General features: G+C 43.4%; 1 protein-coding gene across 1 annotated transcript in view; it reads right to left on the reverse strand.

The window, feature by feature from the left end:
* Window positions 1–7403: 7403 nt before the first annotated feature.
* The window catches only part of HSD17B2 (hydroxysteroid 17-beta dehydrogenase 2), a 303859-nt gene continuing 288432 nt past the window's right edge, over window positions 7404–22830 (reverse strand). The window contains exon 5 of the mRNA XM_085639054.1: window positions 7404–10197. Coding sequence (XP_085495180.1) covers window positions 9833–10197 — 365 coding nt within the window. The 3' untranslated portion in view covers window positions 7404–9832. The remainder of the gene's footprint in view (window positions 10198–22830) is intronic.

Here is a 22830-nt window from a genome sequence, read left to right on the forward strand (position 1 = left end):
TTAACATTGGTCTATATCAAGGCCCTTTTAGAGGTAACACTCTTGCCATTTTCCAGCTTTTGAAAATCATAATTATTGTCACATATACAACTAATGCAAGATACAAAATGCCACAGTCTATGTGGGCAGATTGGTCAATCAGGAAACAGGAAGAAATCACCAACTACGAGGATGCATGGCCAGGGATACATGAAGATGATCATTAGCATGTTAGGGCCATTTTCTGATACAATATACAGTTTCTTATGGAAGGCTTTACATTACCACTAGGGTTGGGTGGTGTCAGAAATAGGATTTGAATGTTGTTTTCAATCTATTGACCAAAGAGCTAAATTTAAAGACTAGCTATGATTATTTGTTTGAGCAGATTGTATTTAATTTTCTAACAGTATTTAATGAAAAAGTGGTAACATTTAAATATTTCACATGCAGAACCAAATTGAGGACCCTATTTGAACGTGCAAGACATAAAAGGGGACTATTATATAGTGACAGAAGTCTTAAAAGGGGAGTTTGAGGCAATGGCCAACTTATGCATGTAGTTATTCTCGGCTCAGGATAGATACTATCTCTCTGACTTGTAACTTACAGCTACAGGCAGGGCGGCTCTAGGGTTGGACTTGGGCGTGAGGATTTTAAGTTCCATTGCTTCAATAGGTTGGGTTTCAGAGGTCCCGGAAAGGCAAAACTCCAATGAACAGTCGTTCCAGGTACCAGAAAGGTGCAGTTCTAGTGCGGTGTTCTCCCCCAAAGCCAAATCTGTTGTCTTGCACTGTGTATATACCTGAAATTACAGATATATCCCAAAGATTCAGGGTCCATGGTACATCAGGATATTAGACAGGAGAAAGTATGAGAACCCAGATCCTTGGAACCCCATTTAAGGCTCCACAACAGGTGAGCATATATCTTGTAGCCATACCTTAGAGCGGTATTGGGAATAGACACAGCACTCAAATAATACTAAAACCAATATTTCATAATAAGTCTTGGAAGAATGGCCGGTAATAGTGCCATCTGCAACCCAAGTCCACATTGGAAGAGAGCGGAGAGAAGTGAGAGAGAATTTTAAATGTATTGACTTCAGGGGCCTTTGTCTAGTCTTAGAGATGAGAGCTTCATGCTCATACCATGGCATGTAGCACTGCGGATGACAATAAGCCAGTAGTCCTATCATTCTTTCAAACAATCAACAGATGCAGGCTTACTTCCACAATAGTAGGTTATACCACAACCATAGGGATTTAATATTGTGAACTTACATCAATTATTTCATGTTTTACAGGTTGAGCAAAGTCCTAAAAAGAGATGGATTTCTGGGACTAACAATTGTGGCAAGGAGAATTCCAGGAGCATCCCACTCTTTATCCGCGCCGCCAAGAAAACAGCATTCAAGGAACGGTTGGACAACAACGCACACAACTGCAAGGAACTCTTCAACATCGTGAAAGAGCTTTCCAACCCCAGCGCAGGAAACAACGACATCACCCCATCGCAAGACCTCTGCAACTCCCTCGCTTCATACTTCCACAACAAGATCGCGGACATACACAACAGCTTCAACAACCAACCAACGCACACCATGACCGAACAATCACCCCCCACCACCACCCTCCACGCCTGGACCCCGATCAGCACCGAAGACACCATCCGCGCGATGAACTCCATCCACTCCGGATCACCGACCGACCCCTGCCCTCACCACGTCTTCAACAAGGCCGACGCTGTGATCGCACCCCACCTGCGAGACATCATCAACACATCTTTCGACACCGCCACCTTCCCTGAGAGCTGGAAACACGCCGAACTCAGCGCTCTACTCAAGAAACCAACAGCGGACCCCACCGAACTCAAGAACTACCGCCCCATCTCGCTCCTCCCGTTTCCAGCCAAAGTCATCGAGAAGACCGTCAACAAGCAGATGGCCGCCTTCCTCGAGACGAACGGATCCCTCGACCCCTCACAGTCCGGCTTCCGAGCCAATCACAGCACCGAGACCGCCCTCATCGCCGCCACCGATGACATCCGAGCCCTGATGGACAATGGAGAAACAGCGGCCCTCATCCTCCTAGACCTCTCCGCGGCATTCGACACGGTCTGCCACCGCACCCTAGTACAGCGCCTCAGCAACATCGGAATCCAGGACAAGGCGCTGGAATGGATCATCTCCTTCCTCGACGGAAGAACACAGAGAGTCCGCCTACCACCGTACAAGTCAGAGGCCTCCGAAGTCATCTGCGGCGTCCCTCAAGGATCATCTCTGAGCCCCACCCTCTTCAACGTCTACATGAGCCCCCTCGCGGCCATCGTACGCAAACACAACCTCAGCATAATCTCCTATGCCGACGACACCCAGCTGATCCTCTCCCTGACCAACGACCCCGCCTCCGCCAGAGCCAACCTGCACGAAGGGATGAAAAAGGTAGCCGAGTGGATGACGACCAGCCGCCTGAAACTGAACTCTGACAAGACGGAGGTCCTCATCCTGGGCTCTTCCCCCTCCGCCTGGGACGACTCCTGGTGGCCTCCCGCCCTGGGCACCGCACCCAAACCGACAGACCATGCACGCAACCTGGGCTTCATCCTGGACTCCTCCCTCTCCATGACCAGGCAAGTCAACAACGTCTCCTCGACGTGCTTCAACATCCTACGCATGCTACGGAAGATCTTCCGGTGGATCCCCACCGAGACCAGGAAGACCGTCACCCAGGCCCTCGTCACCAGCCGACTGGACTACGGCAACGCCCTCTACGCCGGTACCACCGCCAAGCTCCAGAAGAGACTCCAGCGGATCCAGAACGCCTCAGCCAGACTCATCCTCGACATCCCACGAACCAGCCACATCACCGGACATCTGAGAAACCTTCACTGGCTCCCCGTCAACAAAAGAATCACCTTCCGCCTCCTCACCCACGCACACAAAGCCCTACACAACCAAGGCCCGAGCTACCTCAACAGCCGGATCAACTTCTACGCTCCCAAACGCCACCTCCGATCAGCCAACCACGCCCTCGCCGCCGTCCCCCGCATCCGAAGAGCGACTACAGGAGGAAGATCCTTCTCCTACCTGGCCGCCAAAACCTGGAACTCCCTCCCGACCGACCTGCGCCTGACCCAAGACCACCTCTCCTTCAGGAAGAAGCTGAAGACCTGGCTGTTCGAGCAGTAGCGGCACCCCCCCCCCCCACCCCCAGCGCCTTGAGACCCTACGGGTATGTAGCGCGCTCTATAAGTGTCACTGATTGATTGATTGATTGATTGATTTATTGTCCTTGAAGATGTTTCCAAAGCGAGTGGAATAAGTGGATACCAGAAACATATCAAATGTCGTTTCAAGGTAATATCACACGCTAACGTCCAAGACACATATTTATAATAGGCCAATATTGCAGGGACATTCATGGGGACCAGTTCTAATCTATAAACACGTTAGCTTTTTATACTAGGAAGATTCCGTAAAGCATTGTCATGTGCGAAAAACATGTGCCACACAGAAGAATAATCTGTACTACAGGGTACTGGAACAAGATACAATTAGTTCACCATAGTGGACACTGAGCAAAAGAGCTATGATTAAGGAATTTTATTTTCCTAGTCTGAGAAATCTAATGAAAAGTGCAGAGTTCACTGACCATCCAAGATCTAGAATGTAGAGAGAATGACCAAAATGTAATGTTGTGTAGAGGCTACAGAAGATGTTAAACACAATGGCAGCTGAGACGAGAAGTCCACGAATTGAAAGGTGCATCAGAGAAATGTTTATCAAATTTTGTGTTGGCATTTAAATGAAAAGTGACATGGCAGACGGTCTTCACAAGTTATGTTAAAACTATTTATTGGATAGTAGTCATGGGATCTGCATACAATAAAAATGGTTACACTTTCTAGAAAATGCAAAGCTTAAACCAAGCCACTTTGGGTAATATGTGCATGCTCAGGGGAAAAATGGGGTGGGTGGGGATAGAAATGATGCAGTTGAATTATATAAAACACATGCAAATTCATCTTTAGAAGGAAAGATGGGAGAGGAGTTGGCCTAAAGGCTAGGGCGGTCGACCTCGAATCTTGGGAACTGGGTTCGAGTCTCGGCAATGACGCTGAACATCCTGTGATTCTGGGAAATCACTTAATCTCCCCGTGCCTAACAAAAATGAATGTGTCTTCATGTAATGTAACTGGTGCTATATAAAGCGCTCTGATACCCGATTCGGTCAAGTTTGCGCTATATGACACTCTGTAAAAAAACAAACAAAATAAAAAAGATGTATAAATAGAATCTTGATATAACATGTGAGCCTATAATTCAGCAATAGGATGTCCCTGCTCAAGACACCAAAGAATATAATTTGGTACTGGTGGCTAGAGATGCGTATGCTGGTCACCAGATCTATCAGTGTCCCTTGAAAAGAATGTACAACAAGTGGGCTAGAAAACTTTGTGAGAGGCCGCCAAATCATCATTCTTGGCAGCAGGATGTTAAGAGCATTTTTCTGAAACTTAGGGGCATATTATCAAGGACGGAGTTAAGAATTATCGCTGCTTTAGCGGCAGAAAACTGCCGCTAAAGCGACGATAATGGCCTTGATAATATGCCCTTGGGAATTCATATAGAAACCCAGGTTCCGGTGTGAACATGGGCTTCTATGGGAATTCTCCAGGACGTATTATCTAGCCGATTATCGCCGCTTTAGCGACAGTTTTCTGCCGCTAAAGCGGCGATAATTTTAACGCCGTCCTTGATAATATGCCCCTATGTTCTATCTAAATGGAATTAGCAGGTAATCCAGTGGACCTACCTTTTGGAGTACCAGCCCAGGGAGTGCTAAGGGAAATCTATACCTTGAATGAATATTGCTGGTAAGAATTGTTGCATTTCCTTTTACGGTATGCTAGAATATCAGGGACTGGTCTTCCTGCAGTGCTTTCTTGGTCAACATTGACTTTTTTTCTAGAAACGTTTGGTCCTTACATTTTGTACTGAGTGATCTGTCTGATTAGTTACATACTTCCTGTGTACTGGTTATCCTTCTCCATAAAGTAACTGTTCACCCTCTTCATAACACATGCTATGTTATGCTTTACATATGTACTTGTAAACCACATGTTTGCCCTAGTCTTAGGTCTTTTTGGGGGTGAACAGCAGATGTTTTTGTTACCCAACTCAATGATGCCCATTTTATTGACCTCGGAAGAATGAAAGTCTGAGTGGACTAGCTGGGATTCTAACTTGAGACCATGAGGTCAAACACAAATGGTTGGATTAATCCACTGAACCACCATCCCAGTTGTGATATGTCCTGGATATATATCCGCCGCTTTCTTAAAAACACCTGCCGCTCCTTAGAAAATGCTATCTTACTTTGGTGTAATAGTATTCAGAGGTTTACCAGGAATGTCACTGTGGTTTGTATAAAGGTATGAGATTGGTTAAATACTGTTTCTTCTCTCAACCAATCTCGAGCAAACCTATTTTTTCAAGTTTGCAGTACTCACAAGCCAGGTTCTCTCAGTTTTCTCCAATGGAGAACCCTGGTTATGGCTATTTTTCTGGTTTGTCCTGTGCCACACCATGAATAACTTGGTGGTAAGACTTTGAAAACAAAACTGACGTGAAGACAAATGGCATTGGATTTAGTAAGCCCAGGATATTTGAGATAGGCGAGTTGATTTCTGAACAGTCAAATGCAAAACATTTGATATTAGTTATGTGCCGATAGACAATACACCACCAAGATGGAAAGCTCTGCAGTCTTATCTTTTCCACTGGAAGTGCTTATTCCCATCATCTCCAGGACTCTAGTCATGGCCTTCCATAGGAGATGGAAGTATGTATCTTTGGCTCCTCATAAAAACTGCCAGGATCCCCTTCTAGAGAGAGGGTTCACAACCAACTCTCCACTCTCCACGGTCTGCTTTAGGTGGAAGGGGTAATGCGTTGGACGAATACATATTACTCCTTATGTGACTGTTACAAAGCCATAGGTGAGACACATGCATAACATTGTATACCACTGATGTGACATCCAGGCCCTGGGAACAACTGTTCCAAAGGCCAAACTAACAAAGCCATTTCAGAAGCCATTTCGGAGCTCTCTCCCTATTCAGAAAAAAACTGATAGCGAGAGAGCTTCGAGGACGAAGACATTCAGGTGAAATGTGTGTTTTGCTTTTTAGATATGTTAGATTTCTCCTCTTTTTGGACTCTATGTGTAACATGCTTGGAACTCAAAGTGATGGTCTGCTAAGCACAAGGACCATTTAGGAAGAGAAGAGACCATTTTCAATAAAAGATAGTAAAGAGCCTAGGTTGTATACATCTGTAGACTAGGTAGTTATTCCTTATTACTATTAACACTCATTGAAGATATAAGGTATTCTAAAATAGTGTTTTTTCAGACCACTCACTAACAGTACCATTGACACAGATAGGGCCTGCAAAACTGCTAATAGCTTAACCAGAGAGCCTGACTACAATGAACTTTAAACAAATTAACAATATTACCAGCAGTTCCCACCACAATATCCCTATTCACAAAAGCACAATTACTTTTAATTTTTGCAATTGAAAACTGCAATCACTTAAAACCTTAACTCTTTCCGTTCCATGAATACACCTGGTTTTAAACTCTGTCACAGAAAACAACTCCCCTGTTAGAAGGGCTGCATTGACTAAGGGCCCATCACATCCACTATTTAGATGTTTGAATTGATCTGCTGGTGGCTGCTCTGCCACAGCTGTATCTTGTTGAAGGAAGGAAAATGGAGACCATTCCCACATTAAATGTTACTGAAGATGGAGTCGACCGCTCAAGGATAGTATGTGTACCAGGGATATCTGGTGTTGGTACATTAAGACTGTTGAGAGGTACAATATTGGGTGAATAGCCACAATACACAGCTTCACTGATGTTTTTAGAGATAGGTTTGATTATACCCTTAAGCCATTCTGGCCCCAGACCTTCTGCAAAAAACGTGTTAACATGGCCCATTGACACAGGGATCCAAGTCATATTTTAGGTCCCACTTAGGGTAGGGGCTAATAAAGGTGTTGCAGGTTTTAGGAAGGGAAGTAAACTTTATGCTGCATTTACCAAAACATGTTCTGATGAAACTGGGACAGTCTTATCCTTGAAGGTGAACAATGTTGAACATCAATGGTAGAGGTTTGTCTAGAGAGGAGTCATCTTTCAGCAACTGTCTCCTTTCAAATAGCACTTTTCTGTTCCTTCTCTGGCTCAAGATACAGTGTTTCACCTTAAAATTGTGCATAGACATAAGGTCTACCTTTGCCTTGACACCACTGTGAAACCTATATAAGAAGTTGTATAAATGCGCTGTTTGTTGTGTGGATTATCATGGGAATTGAAGCCTGTTCTAGAACAAAATAGAGAACACAGTCATGCAAATTTAGAAATAATCTGTTGAGTTTCCTGCTAAAGTCACAGAGGAGTATGGGAGAACGAGCTCTTTTGAATGAAGAACATAAAATACCATAACATCAGTTTGCTATGAGCATGTAGTTAGTACATTTAAAAGCTATATAGAGAGTCTTCTGGTCTTTACCATGCTCCATTGGTTTTACAGTCATTAGTGTATCAGAGGAAGTTGAAGATTTGCCTAAAACAGTTCATTATAATGTGTTATGTTTCACATAAAACCCGTGTCACGTTTCACAAGAATACCCGTATGAAAAACAATATTACAATAGTGTTTTGAACTGAAAAATTGGCAACAGCTTACAAAGTGAAAAATGTAGCCAGATGTTTTCTAATCTAAAGGAGGTAAATCATGTTTCTCACTTTATTATTCCTGAAAACATTTTTCATAAAATATTTAAAGATAAAAGATCTGAATTTGTCTGTCTACAAATCCCATCCCTCACATTATCCCAATTTTTTTAACTTAAAAGTCTTCTTGACATAGTTGAACATGAATATTCCACTTGCCAGGCAGAGACAAGGGAATGGTTGAGCCTGGGAAGGAACAGTACTTTCATATTTGGGAAAAGGTTTCAAGAATGCAGCGTAAAACAGTCAGCCGTATTAAAAGAAAGCGGTATTGAACAAATTAAACCTTTATTATTTACTGTCTTGCGAGTTAGAGATTCATTAATGGATAGACACTTTGGGAATAGGTCAGTTTTTTTCCACTCCCTGTGAATTTTAAAACCAAAGAGGTATCAGTGCTCCTAACTCTCTTTTGAATATGCTGCTGTTAGATTTAAGTGCCTCATGTTTGCATTTTTCAATGTCCAATTTCAAATCAGGAAAAAGTGATGTTAATTGAAAGGATATACTTAAGTATATACTAAAAGTAAGTAGATAAATACAACTTTAAAATGTGTTCAAGTACCATTGCTGCTCGCTCATCAAGATCCTCAGAGAGTTTAGCAGGGAAGAGAACTTGTGAGTAATAAAGACAAGACAGAAAGTTCTCTAGGCTACTTTGAGGTAATCCGGATTCCTTGTAAGCGTCCATATTTATCATGTAATTCGGAAATTTGGATTGGAGCTCATTGCGTCCCTTTGTTCAATTAGAATTTTTTTGAGTTGGTGGGACAGGAGGAGCAGTCCTCACAGGGCATATTCAAACCAGCTGTTTCTAAAATTGTAAAACCCCTCAGAGGGTGGCAGGTCCCGATGAGTAATCAGTATGGGGATAAGGCAGACTTTGTTCCTTGTTTACACAGAAGTAAAACTGATAGCTGTGATGTTCAGAACATACTAGAAGTTGTCTTTGAACTATATTTCAGAAATGATCAAACAAATAAAAAACCGACACAGCCTAAAGTTAAAAAGACAAATCTTTTTTTGGGGGGGTGGGGTAAGGGGCTCTGGCACACTAAGAGCTCAAGTTTACCTGCAAATATTTAAGAGCCAACCCAAAGCTCCCCGAAGATACCTGCTATTCAGAATTAAAAGGAATTACCCAGGTCTATCTGTGGTAGGTAACACTTCGTGAAAGAGATGGCTATGATTCAGCCCCAGGTGTCTGTCACACACTAGATCCAGCAAAGTATGCGCCCCCGTTGAAATTTAATGTATCTGAAATATTTTGATAATCGCTATGGCCAATTTATAAGGCAACGTCACACATTGACAACTGTCAGATCACAGTACGATAGCATTGTACCTCCAATCATGTTCACAGACTGTAGTAGACAAGTTCATTTCAGGGCGATAGATTGTTCTTTTGGACTGCATTACAATTTGCAGTTGAAGAACCAATGCTCTATCTTAGACAAGGCCAACACTATATTTGCAGCAGCTTGGGGTAATGTAGAAGCAAGTGTTAGAACTCCTCATTGTTACTGGTGACCCGAACAAAGGCTCTATAATTGGCCAAAGTTTCAGACACTGTCCAAAGTAAAAAAAGTGTGCATGAAACACTTCTAATCTGAGATATAATCATTATGGTGAGGTAAAAGCATCCAGAGGGACTGGAGAGGTAGATATGCTCCTATCAAGTACAGCTGGTCATGTAATTCACAAATGCTGATTTTTCATGACCTCAGGCCATAGGAAGCAAGAGCAGTGTCAGTAAAGAGAAGGCCATGGGTAGCAGCTACTACACCTCGTTCATGTCCATGGGTAGTGTCAGCCAACTAGCAAAGTCGTATGTAGACTGCTAAACAAGCAAACAGAGCTTTCGCTTGCATTTAGCACCAGTGTTTTTCAATCCATATTAAAAATGAATGACAAAAAATTATATTGATAAAAGTTAATGTCAATGAGGTCCTTGTGTTCCTTTTTTTTTTAATGCTGCTGGTATCATCTGCAGGTCACTTCCAGTACGTAAGGTGCAGCGGTGAAGGGAGGAATGTACATTGTATCTATTTGTGTTTTTTGTTAGGGGTCTGAATTGGCCGTAGGGCTCTGGGTGATATATTGAAGCCATCAAAAAGCTTCCTGGCAAGGCCATCATACACCCAAACAGGAAAGTAGCGATAAATACATGGGATTATGTAGGCAAAACTCCCAGGTGTGTATGTGAGGTGTGGCTTCTTGGCTAAAAGTGCATGAGTCGCATCATGGAGGAAAGGAGAGAGATCGGGAGAAGAATCGCTCAACATCATCTTGTAGCACTCCTTCATCGTCCTAATGCAGTCCTCTCCGTAGTCCTCCTTCACGTCATCTGCAAGGTTGCACAGAATTTGCTCATCTTGGTCAGACCAGTGCTCTTGCGGCCCACAAATACCTGAAATATCAAATAACAGTGCAAGAGTCAGAAGGTCAAAAAAAGTTCTCTTTGATTCAATTTCTGTCACAAAATATGGTGCACTGAATCTATCAAGAGATACAGGATTTTCTGCTCCCATCTGACCTTCAAAAGGTAACATTTATCGAATCAAGGAGCTTCAGTGATCTCATCAAGAAGTAAGGCTTGCCAAGTGATTTATTGCACAGCAACCTCTGGTTACATTTGTTTTTATTACGTTTGTGAAGAATATTGTTCTATAAAACAGGGAAGCCAGTTGCAGGCTACAAGGAAAAATACTTCAAAAAGCTAAAGTACGTGAAAGGTGAGAGCATGCTGTTGTAATCTAGTGTTTAAGATATGTTAAAATGTTGGTAGCTCCAATGAAAACAATGGAGTAGTAATAGCCTTTGTCAGACCTCATTGAGTGGGGGATAGAATATGGGGGCTACAGGGCCCCAATAGTGATGGTTCAGTTGTTTGCTACTGGTGCTCTGGTGTGACTCCGCAAACTGTGCAAAGTACGAGCCTTTCCATACTTAACTCAGAGTAGCGAGGGCGAGCACTCACAGGGCTCTCAGGGAGGTAGTGTGGAGGGCAAACGCTCAGAACTCAACAATCAACCAAGAGACACAATAACTTCTATGTCCAGTACTAAATACTACACAATTCAACCAGCATACTGGTCACCATTCTCCCTTGCAGCACTACACCCACTGAACCTTCCTCCATGTGTCATCTTCTCTTGTCCCCAAGTGATCTCTGATATCCTTTTGCCTTAATTAGGGAGGAAGTATGAATCAGAGTCAAGTGCAGATTCTGTTGTTCCTGAAGTCAAAAGCGCAATCAGTTCATACCTATCATATGCTCTTATCCCTGGTGGGTGTAGTGGGTAGAAAGTAGTCTTGGAATCTCTTGTGCTCGACTAGTGTGGCTCTGACGCCTTAGTCATCCTACCACCTTGCGGCATGAGGAGTCCCATGGTACTTGGATGCAGTCATCGAAAGACACCAAAGAGGCTGGGCGCAGCCTGCATCTCTTCTCATGTGACCACTTTGGTTCAGTTCAACACCATTTAGATGCACTAAAGTGCATGTGCAGGTCCAGTTGCTGCAGTTCCATCTCGCCTGTGAGATGGATGTAGTCCACTTCGGATGTTTGCCAACCTCAGGGCAGGTATGGGCCACCATCACCAAAGCAGTTGCAGACCGACCAGGTCACCACTATCCCCAAGGCACTTGCAATCACCACTGTGCTGTTGCATTCATGAGGGTTTTTTGTGGTAACCACCAGGAACCTTCTAACAGACAGGGTTAACCTCAGCAAAATGGGTCTCTCATGGCTTCACTCAGGCAGTCAGTTTTATATGGCTGTCCATCCATCCAGGGGCACTCTAGGGTTCTCCTCTTAAACAGGCTCTTCTCCTGCTTCACCAGGCAGACAGACAGGCTTCTTGGCACTGGGTAGGACCTTAGCTCCTCCAGCAGAAAGTGTAAATTTCAGATGATGTGCCCTCACCTTGAGGAGACTGGCTGTAAAGCAGACACCAGCACTAACAACCCAACAGTTCTTCGAATACTCTCTGCAGCACCCCTTTCCTTGGCCATGAAGGATTTTGAACTGGAACAAAGTGGGGTAGTTTGGGTCTCTGCTCATACACATGTTCTAGAAAGGGCAATGCGCTCACAGTCTCAAACTTCAGAATTGGTTTAAGGCGGTTCTCTTTTCAAGAGTCCCTCTCAGGCTGCTCTCCAGACACAGCCTTTTTGTATAGTGATGCTTCTCACAGTAGGTAGCACTGACGCGGTCTTCAAACTAATTCCCCCAAAATGGGCACAATAAAGTGTGAGATCTCTGCCCATGGGTATTAGTCACTCTGAAGCTTTAGTCAGGAAGAGATAAAAAAGGACAGGCCTGACCCAGAAACATCCTCATGCTGTACAATAGAAACTGCAGTCCTACCCTCACCCCTACCAGCACCCAAATAGCAGTGCTCTGGAAACTAATCAGAAGGCCATTTCTAATAAGGTCCTTCATGGAATGTCTACGCAGGATGCAGGCAATACACTTACTCTGTGTGGGAAATCTGTCTGTAGACCAACTACGGGCATCCTAAATGGATACCTTTCGCTTCAGTTTTCAGACTTGCTCACCCGCACAGTCCTAATACCGCACATGTACTACATGCTCACTACACACTCTTAATATACGCACAGGGTGTCAGCAGAAGGTTATGAGCATTCACACAATGAGTGGAATATAATAAAAGAGAGTCTTATAGGCTACACTCTCAGTGTCACTGATAAAAATGTCTGTTCACAATATAGTTGTCAAGCATGGTATGCTGCCACCATTGCTTTATGTACTACACCCAGGACAGGGACAGTCGTCCTCTATACCTAATGAGGACACGCTTGGTGCATCCATCCAGGTCATAGGAGACTTCCAGGACCTTGCATAGCCAGGGACAGGCTCAGACCTCTGAGCTCACAGTGAGATTAACTTAACACGAGGGCCTGATTGAAAGTCAGTGTACCATATAGACATGCAGTCTGACACTGAAGGCACAGGGACACATCTGTATACTATGCAGGTGACATTCCCTTCCCAACAGACCTAAAACACTTGCATTGGCTAGCAGCCATCATTGCTCTAATACGTAAATGAACAGTGGTTTACCTGGAACTAATTCTCATAATTTTGGGGAAGATTAAAATATCAATATATACTCAAAATGTATTGAACATTATCACAGTCTAGCCTCATAAGTGGTTTTAATATGGAGAAAGAATCAGTGAACAAGAACCAACAGCAGTTGCAATAGAAACACAAATTCAAATGGACAAATAAAAAGATATAGGTGCAATGTGTACCAGTGAAAAAACATATTGAAGTGAGACAATACTGGTTCTGTACATAACTTTTTTTTTCAGAGTGTGTTTCGTTTAACACACAACTATAGTCTGTTCTGAAAACAGTCCATTTAAGTCAATTGAGTTTGTGTGCAATGGTGTTGACAGCATTTTGAACATATTTGTAGTTTTGAGTTCTCATCAGGACAAAAGTTGATAAGGATACATGGATTAATCAAATGGCCGCATGGACTGGATTGTGGTCCAGGAGTTACCTAGGTATGGTGGCTGAGATATGAGTAAGGTGCACTGTGTCTTGAGACCTAGTAAGACATGCTTGCTCCTGCTGACAGTTCAATGGCTTGTGTCTGAATCCCTTTCAGAGGGTCCCGGGTACACAGGATCTACTGGGCCCAACCATGGTTGTTGAGCTCTTTTACTCCTGATGTCCCAGGGCCCGACCTACTGTGGATCCTGAGTAACTTGGCCAAGTTCCCCTTCTGTACTTTTCTCTCAGTGGTAGCTGTGGATGAACAATCAAAGGCTCCATCGTGGGGGGAAGTGTAGCTCCAGATGGGTAAACACAACTAAAAGCTCATAGTGCAAACAGTACGGACAATAAATCAATGCCCAGTCAAATACTTGTTGTTATAAGTAAAAAAAGTGTTTTATTTCTAAATCTACACACAAAGGAATACCGACATGCACAAGTAATAACAATTCCCTTAACACATCCAGGGAATGCTCATTAATAGGCTATAGTCAAGAGTTCCCTTTGACTCTTCAGGAATTAGTCAAATGTGTATATGTTGCCGAAGCACCTGTAGCAGGCTCAATTCACATTTTACCCACTCCTGCAAGACGAGAATGTTCAGCATTGCAGCGGGTGTCCTCAGATCGGGCAGCTGAAAGTTCTGATCCTGTCCGGAGAAGTTGGGCTGCTTGCGGCCCATGCAACGGCACTCAGCGGCAGGGGCTCTCTCTCTTGAGTGGCGCTGCCAGCTTCTCCAGTTATTGAGCAGCTCTCAGCTTATGAAGGCATGGTAAATTTGCCTTTCCAGCGAGGGGGAGGGGAATCCGTTCTTCAGCTCCCGACAGTAGCCCGGCAGGGTGTGATGTCATTTACAACGTTCTCTGAAGTCCTCGGGGTCCATCATGGAAAGCTTTCTCACTGTGCAGGCTCAATCTGCCAAACACAGCCTTAGTCCTTTTCTTAAGGGGCAGCCCAAATATCTTGGTAACATAGGTATCGGCAGCCCCTCCCGGCATACAAGGGTGCTAAGGTACTTGGTGAACTGGGAGCAGACTCCTCACGTGTAAATACCTCCACAGCAGTGTTTATGACTCTCAACTCCCTCCAACGCTCTCCTCTTCCTTACATGGCACACTGGTCTTTGCATGCAGGCAGGAGTTGGTGCTCAAGGCTTCGGGGCAGGTGGTCTTGGTCTTCCTGGGTACTGCCTCTTCTCCCAGCAGGGACACAGGCATGCCTTTGCCCCAAGTTCTGGTCACAGGCAGAAGTCTTGCAGAGCTTCCCCTTCTCACATAGCCCATCTGGCTGCTTGGCAGATAAAAAGTTTTGGGGTCTTAACCTCACCTTTTCAGGTTTCGCCTACACAGCGCGTGTGTTGTCCTTGTGAAATCTCTTATATTGAATATATGTTAAAAGGAGTATCTTATCAGTTCCCATGACCAAATTACTGTGTTCATTTGCTTTTGTGTGGAACTTATTGTTTTTAACTTACCTTGGCTGCACACATTTATGATACTGCTACTAAAGCTGTTCACACTGTTTAAGTGCCATTCACTGTCAAGATAACATCTCTTCTCACGGAAAAGGCAGACACCTGCTGTCATTCTAGCTTTTTGTTACTGTGTAAAGCAGATGCTTTAGCCTTAGAACATTTGTGTCATTTCCTATTCATACATCAGTACCTTTCTTTGCACTTGGTAAGCATAAGCTTTTTCTTTCGAAAAAAGCTCAAAACATTTCTCTTTCACTGACTAATCACCCCCGGTGTCTTTGCATTATGAGGTACTATCTTCTTCTTGTAGCGCTTGGATGCCCCTGGGCATCAGTCGCGCTTTATAAAACTCCTTTTCATTTCATTTCATTTCATTTCATAAGCGGATTGATCTTTTCAACTTGATCTGTTTACCCATTATGATCAAATTCTAAATGTTGTAATCAACATTGCACGAAAAAAATAACGTTACTATACAAGAGCTATGCTATATTTTCATACTAAATAGACAGCCACAATTGCAGTTACCTTGCAAACAACAGGGTCATGATTTGAATGGTGCAGCAGGTGCAGTAGCACCAGCCCCGTAAGTTGTCAGAACTCTAAACCCTAAATATTGCTATATTTCACTACTAAACAGGCAGTCACAATTGCAGACACCTTGCCGTTGAAAGGGGTTTGATTTAAAGGTTGCCGCAGGTGCAGTCGCACCGGGGCCAAAAGTTGTCATACCTACACTTAACAACAAATATTGCTGTATTTTACTACTAAACAGGCACTTATCTTGCAGGCAACAGTGTCATTATTTGAATGGTGCAGCAGCACCGGGCCCCAAAGTTGTCAGATCTCCTCTAAATACCTAACAATGCTATATTTTACAAATAAACAGGCAGTCATAAGTGCAGTTACCTAGCAAGCACAATGGTCACGATTTCAATAGCACAGCAGGTGCAGTGGCACCACGACCAAAAGCTCCATGCACCCCACTAAACACCTAATTTTGCTATATTTTTTCCCTAAACAGGCAACCACAAGTTCAGTTACCTCGCAGACAACAGGGTCATGATTTTAATGGTGCAGCAGGTGCAAGAGCACCTGGCCCACAAGTTGTCAGAACTTGCCTAAACACATAATTTTGCTATATTTGACTACTATACAGGCAGTCACAATTGCAGTTACCTTGCATTTAAAAGGGACTTGGTTTGAATGGTGCAGCAGGTGCTGTGGCACCAGGCCCCAAATTTGTCATGACCTCCCCCAAACACCTAATATTATTTTGCTATATTTTACTACTAAACAGGCAGTTACAAATGCAGTTACCTTGCAGGCTGCAACAGGGTCATTATTTGAATGGTGAAGCAGGTGCAGTGGCACCAGGCCCAAAATTTGTAATGACCTCCCCCAAACACCTAATATTGCTATATTTTACTACTAAATAGGCAAACACAATTGCGGTCATCTTGCAGTTAAATGGGCTTGATTTGAATGGTGCAGCAGGTGCAGTGGCACCGGGGTCAAAAGCTCTAGGAACCTCACTAAACACAGATTATTGCTAAATCCGACTACTAAACAGGCAATCACAAGCGCAGTTATTTAGCAGGCACCAGGGCCATGATTTCAATGGTGGGCGGAGGTGCAGTGGCACAGGGCCCAAAAGTTTGTCAGAACTCTTCTAAACCCCAAATATTGCTATATTTAACCACTAAATAGCAGTCACAAGTGCAGTTACCTTGCAGGCACTAGGGTCATGATTTCAATGGTGCAGCAGGTGTAGTGACATCAGGGCCCAAAGATCTAAGAACCTCTCAAAATACCATTGATTGCAATATTTTACTACTAAATAGGCAGTCACAAGTGCAGTTGCGTTACAGCCAACAGGGTAATGATTTGAATAGTGGTGCAGTGGTACAGGGCCAAACGTTGTCATAACTTCTCTACACACATTATATTGCTTTTACATCAATTAATTATATTATTTCTCTCCTTCATTTCATTTTTCAAAATGTTGCTTACCCGCTCTATACCACTTGTAACAGCACAATATACTGCCTTTTTGTACATAAACAAGTCATAACAATTTAACAGACTTCATGTAACTTACATTGAACAACTCCTCAGCAAGCTACACATAACAACCAAAAACTGTTTATTATAATCACATAGGCGAAACCTGATGCATTTACTAAAGCTTGTTAAAGTATATTTCCAAACACCACATGTGATTTAAGGTTGGAGTCTGTGAAGTTTTATGTTGGGTTTCTGCTTCTTTTGAAGTGTCCACTAGTTTTTTTCTTCTTCCTCCCATGAAATGATATCAGTCACAGAAGGCAAGACTCTGAAGCTGATTGGCCCACAACGCAATTCATGGGAGTGACCAGAGTTCACACTGGGATGTCAGCCACAGTGATATGTGCCAATGCAGGCACACTTACTCAGTGTACATTCACAGCACACTTACTGTCCAGCACTGTTACCTCCATGCATTGTACCATGACAAGTAAACATACATTCAGTACACACATTCAGTCTGCATGCAATGTTCATTACTGATGCGTTAGTAAATGTGGATCAACTCACACCACACTATTATGACCTATACATTATGTAAAAAATCAATGGTATCTACACAGAGTCTTATGTTGTATTTGTTGTAAACATATCTTAACTATTTGAGCACTGATTCGTCTGCACTATAATCACGTTTTCACAAAGCATTGCATACAATTTAGTTTAGCATATTTATTTGACAGAAACTGCAGTTTGTCCCGTGTTTCCTGTTCTTAATTAACATTAAGTGATGATCAATGAAATTTGTAATTGGATTGTGGATTCCTCAGAATCCCCCAGAGTTCAGTAACTTGATATTGGACTATGTTTTATGTAATATGTATTGACACTGGCCCACGTGGGCATATGACTCTGCCCTTGTTGTTTATTCCTAACTCCTGGTGAAGGTGGTTGCTTTCCACATCTATGAGGGCAGCGCTTTTGGGACCTACCCGTTCCATAAATACCACAATCCATGAGACAGGCTCATGTCATGGCTAGGGGTGGGTGGTGAACTCTGCTCCGCTGGTGGAGTTCTCAGAGATTTTGCCACTCCACGCCCCACTTAGAGAACAGTTAGGCAGAAAAACTGCTCCGCCGCGTGGTGGAGTTTCCAGCCTACACTGGAGAATTTATCACGGCCCGGGGAACATTGCACTACTGAAAGACTCAGATCAGGCAAAAGACTAGAACTTCCTGAAAGCTTTGCACTAAAGGAGGTGTTTTCAGTCAAAACAGCAGGCCTTTGCAAGCTATCGAGCCAGGAGGCGAGAACTGGTGGGCGGAAACAGATGAATGAAACGCCTTGCTATTGGTGCAGTGGTACATGGTGGGATGGCGACCTGTGTGACCGGAAGTGGGAACGCACCTGGAGAGCTGAAGCTCGCAACACCAGGTGCGGGCAGACACGCGTGGGCCGGACACAGCCCTGGGAGCAACGGTATAAGAAGAGTCTGGTTCTGGAAACAGGAAGTGGAGCAGGATTGGCCTGGTAGGTTGCAGAAAGCAGTGGCTGCTGAGGACTTCCTGCAGGATGAAGCTGTCCATTGGCGGCCTATGTTGAGACTTCTTCTCCAATAGCAGTGTGCAGGTAGGTCGTACTATTCCTTCATCAGAACTTGTCTAGCCTGAAGGTCCTCCTTTGCCTGACTCATGTATTGCACCATCAACTTTCTGAGGACAATCACACAGTGCATCACCTCCTTCCGTCGAGACTGAGGTTACACCCCACCCATCTCTTACTAGGGCCTGTGGACAACTTGGTGTGATCCACCACAACAAGATGTACTTGTTGCCTGACGGTAAGGGAGAGTCAAATGGAACAACAATGTTTATTCCACCCACTCAAATGCAACACTTACAATTGGATGAGGCACCAAAATTGCCTCACTCTTTCCTTCTGTTTTACCATTCATCTGGCAAGCAGGACAGGTTCTACAGAACCGCTCTGTGTCTTTGCACATCCCTGTCCGGTAAGACAGAGTCCAAACTATCCTGGGTTTTACTAATCCCTTAGTGTGCTGCTAAAGGCAGTTCATGGGCCAATGACAACAGAAAGTCTTTTGCTAGTTTCTGGCTCAGGCTCTATCGGCTCATGATAAAGCAGGCCTTGGTGGAAATTTTAATTCCGCTGGCGGTATCAAAAGAATTTGGAATTTCCACGTTATTCTTGTAACTTAGAATTGCTGATAAATTCCACCGGTCCACCGATGGAATTAAATACTTTAATCTGCAATGTTTTTTAAACATACAGGTTCTGCTCTCTCTACTTGCTGTGTTTAGAAACCCCTGCATGCAGCATGCCAGTGCTCAAAAATGCACTCAGAAAGCTATGCTAGTTGTCAAAATAATCTTAAGGAGTAACTACCCCATGAGAATGCAATGAGTGTGAAGGGGGAATTAAGGGGAAATTAATGTTTGTTCACATCACTTGACATGAGGACTTGTTTTCATACATATCGAGTACAACAAGTGGTTAAAGTGGGCGGTATTGGCTGGACACGGCATGCCTCTACTTTTTTAATTTTATAGAATCCGTTCCCCTACTTTTTATTTTAAAAATGCATCCCAGGATGGCAGAAGCATCCAAGGCTTATAGATAAGGCTCTGCCATTTATGGCTGTTCGGGGAGGGGCTGGGTAGGCTGTCTTTTCCTTCTTGCCCTGAGAAGACAAGGACAGTGTCTGCTTTTCCTGCTCTGCTGCTGTCAGCTGTCCCCCCTCTCTTTCTTCCTCTTATTCCCTCTTTTTCTGTCTCTGTCTCACTCCTTCTCACTTGTTGAATGAATACCATGACTTTAAGAAATTAATCTTACCCTCTCTTTCCTTCATTCGTTCCCCTGTGAAATGAATCCAAAATAGAAAGAAACACTTTTGCTGGAAATGTTGTCTTTTTCTGAAATTCTCTGAATTCAAAAGTGCAGCCTTGGCACGGAGAGAAAAAAAGGTTTGAAATACGAAAAATGACAAAATAACTAAAATAAAGCTAGACAGAGTGGTAGCAAAGTGGCCAGATTGGTTTTATTCACACCCAAACATATTAGCACCACTTTACAGAATTTGCAAGCGAAGCACTACTTTCGTTTTCTCGTCCTTCTTTGAAAAAGGGGGGAGGATTTAGCCTTACGGCTAGAGCAGTCAACCTCAAAGCTGGAAAACCGGGTTCGAGTCTTGACAATGGCGCACAGCATCCTGTGATTCTGGGCAAATCACTAAATCTCCCCATGCCTAACAAAACAAAAAGAATGTTTCCATCTGTAATGAAACTGGTGCTCATGTAGAGCGCTCTGATACCCAATGTATTTGGTCTAGTTTGCGCTATGTAAAACTCTAAAAAAGGAAAAAACACATTATTTGTACTGGGTGGGGAAGCTCACCATTCCTGGAGGAACAGCAATACCTGGCTGATGAGTGGTGTGAAAAAGTTTTAAGGTGATCCTTATCAGTGTTTTCCTTATTTTAGTTTACAAAATGTGTACTGCAGCTCTGTGTTCAGGGATGTGATCTTTTTAAACCATACTGCTTACATTTTGTAAGAATATAAGCAATGGACATTGAAACGGGCCACTTCCAGGCCCTGTTAGTCATGTCCTTAACTTTTCATGACAAAAAACACTCATTGATTTCTGAATAATGAGTGTAAAAGCATTAGGGTAACCATGTTGTTCCTGCTTATATTTCACATACTTTACTTAATCTTGCATTCCCTATGAGAGTTTGCTTTTTCCAAGATGTTATTACTTTTTTTTTTCACGGAGCATATCTCTCTTGTCTAATTCATAATTTGAATTGAGTCGCAAGGAGGTGTTTATAGTGGGGCACAATTGGATTCAAGCTGAAGGCAGTGTGAGTATCTGTCAGTGAGGCAGTATTGTGTACAGTGGGGGAGAGGATGTGGCACTATGGCAAGAGCTGCTGAATTTGAAACTGGGGGAGAAGGCTCAGCTTTCATGACTAGTCCACCAGACCAATCTCCTGAGGGAGCAGATCCCCATGCTAGACCTTAGAAGACCCTGCTAGACCTTAGAAGCCCTGGTGTCCTCGGACCAACAGGTGAACCATAGTGGTGGCCAGTGTGGGTTAAGCTGGACAGTCTGTCCACCATACTGAAGTTCACCTCCAGTCTTGTGGGCAGGCCTACGAAGCAGCACACCCTAGACTGAAAATTACTATGTCACTGAGGTCACCGACCCTTGAGGTCTTTCTGCCTCACCCATTGGTACATCCATTGGCCTTGTTTCAACAGTAGTAGTGCAACTCACCAGGGATCGGCAATGAAGGATTTGCACTCACACCAAACCAAGTTTGCAAACTTCACAGTCTCTGCATCATGCACAAGCACTTTTAACATGCACTTCCTGCTCTGGGGCGCCTAGAATTATGCAGCAATGGAGGACAAAATTATGTTGCAGTAGTGACTAAACTATGCAGCAAAAAAAAGGCTGCAGTGTAATGCAGTATATTTTCTGATACTTTATTTTTTTACATTCTTACACATACTAACAGTCCTTGCAAAGAATTTGCCTCATTAGTGCCAGTGTAACATAAAAAGGTTTGAAGTGATATTTGCACTGATATGTGTCACTACACCCACATGTGCGGTCGGGTTCCTGGCACACATAGTCTTAGCTGCAGTGCACAGAGACCTTACATTGCCACACAGAGGAAATAAATTAGAGAGAACATTGGCGGTGCCTATTGAAATCAAGACATAACAAGGATTTATGACAAACAATAAAACTGTATTTTTTATTGTTGATTATTTTTGTTTTATTGCTTGTCATAAACTATTTTATTTTGTTTAATCTCAAAAGGTACAGCAGTACTTCCTAGGTAGTGCAATGGTATTCTGTTACTTTTGTGTGCATTAGGTCTTCCAAATAGTGTAAAATATAGTGCTAACATAGCTCAGGTCCAAACCCACAACACAGCCAAAATGTGGTCTAAACAATATAGCTGCCTTCTACTTTTGTAAGATTAGTCATTAGCCAGCAGCATTGTTTTGCCATCGCCATGTAGCGTGGTATACTACAAATTTACTGCATTATTCTGCAGCCCAATATATCACTTCCATTATTACTACAAAACCGCTTAACTAATTTGTATGTGATTGCAAAAAGGATCCTTTACACACCATAATCTATATGCCTGCCAACTTTCATGAAACTCCAGGCAGCTGTTTTGCTGCTACACCTGTGTACAAAGTCTATGGAAAAGGCATTGGTGTTTTGGGAATCCCCTTTCTCCTTTGCACCCCATTAGCTAATCACCCGTCAATCATTGTAGGGAAAGATATAGATCTGCAAAGTCTCATGGAGATTTGTCAAACAGGGAGAAACTTATTACCAATCAAACAGATGAGGAATTCCCATCTTTCAGAATCCTGCCTGTAACTACAGAAATATATAGGTTAAACCTTTGTTATACTTAGGAAAACTGTATTTATTCTTTTTATACAAACCCAACTTAAAAATAGGCCTGGGCTAAAATACCGTTCCGGTCGCAGAAATTGCGATAATTTGACATTTTCACGTTCCGAGGAGAGCGCGAAAATGTCAAAATTTCCGCAATCCGCATTTTACCGGAAATGTTTTGCATGCTAGCGCTGTAAAATAATACATTCACGCGTACGCACGATCGCCTTACCTGAATCCCCGCGTTCGCCGACAAGTTTTCCCGATCCGGCCGCGTTCTCCATGAGATGTTGGATTGTTGGTAGCCATTTGCGCTGTCTCGCAACAGTTCGCGCCCGCAGTGACGTCATTCGTCGCGCGATCACGTCTTTCTTCCCGCGATCATGCACTGCGAGACAAGTGAAAACAAAATAGCTGCGCCCGCGAGCAACCACATGGGTAAGGTGGCGAGCCGCGACCATGCAGAAAATACCGCGAACGGGCGGGAAAAAAACTTCCGCATCTTCGCGATATTTCCGCGTGTTTGCGGAGATTTTTAACATTTTCGTGATAATTTGCGAAAGTGAATTTCGCAAAT

This window comes from Triturus cristatus, chromosome 12 (assembly GCF_964204655.1).
Source record: "Triturus cristatus chromosome 12, aTriCri1.1, whole genome shotgun sequence".
Lineage (NCBI taxonomy): Eukaryota > Metazoa > Chordata > Amphibia > Caudata > Salamandridae > Triturus > Triturus cristatus.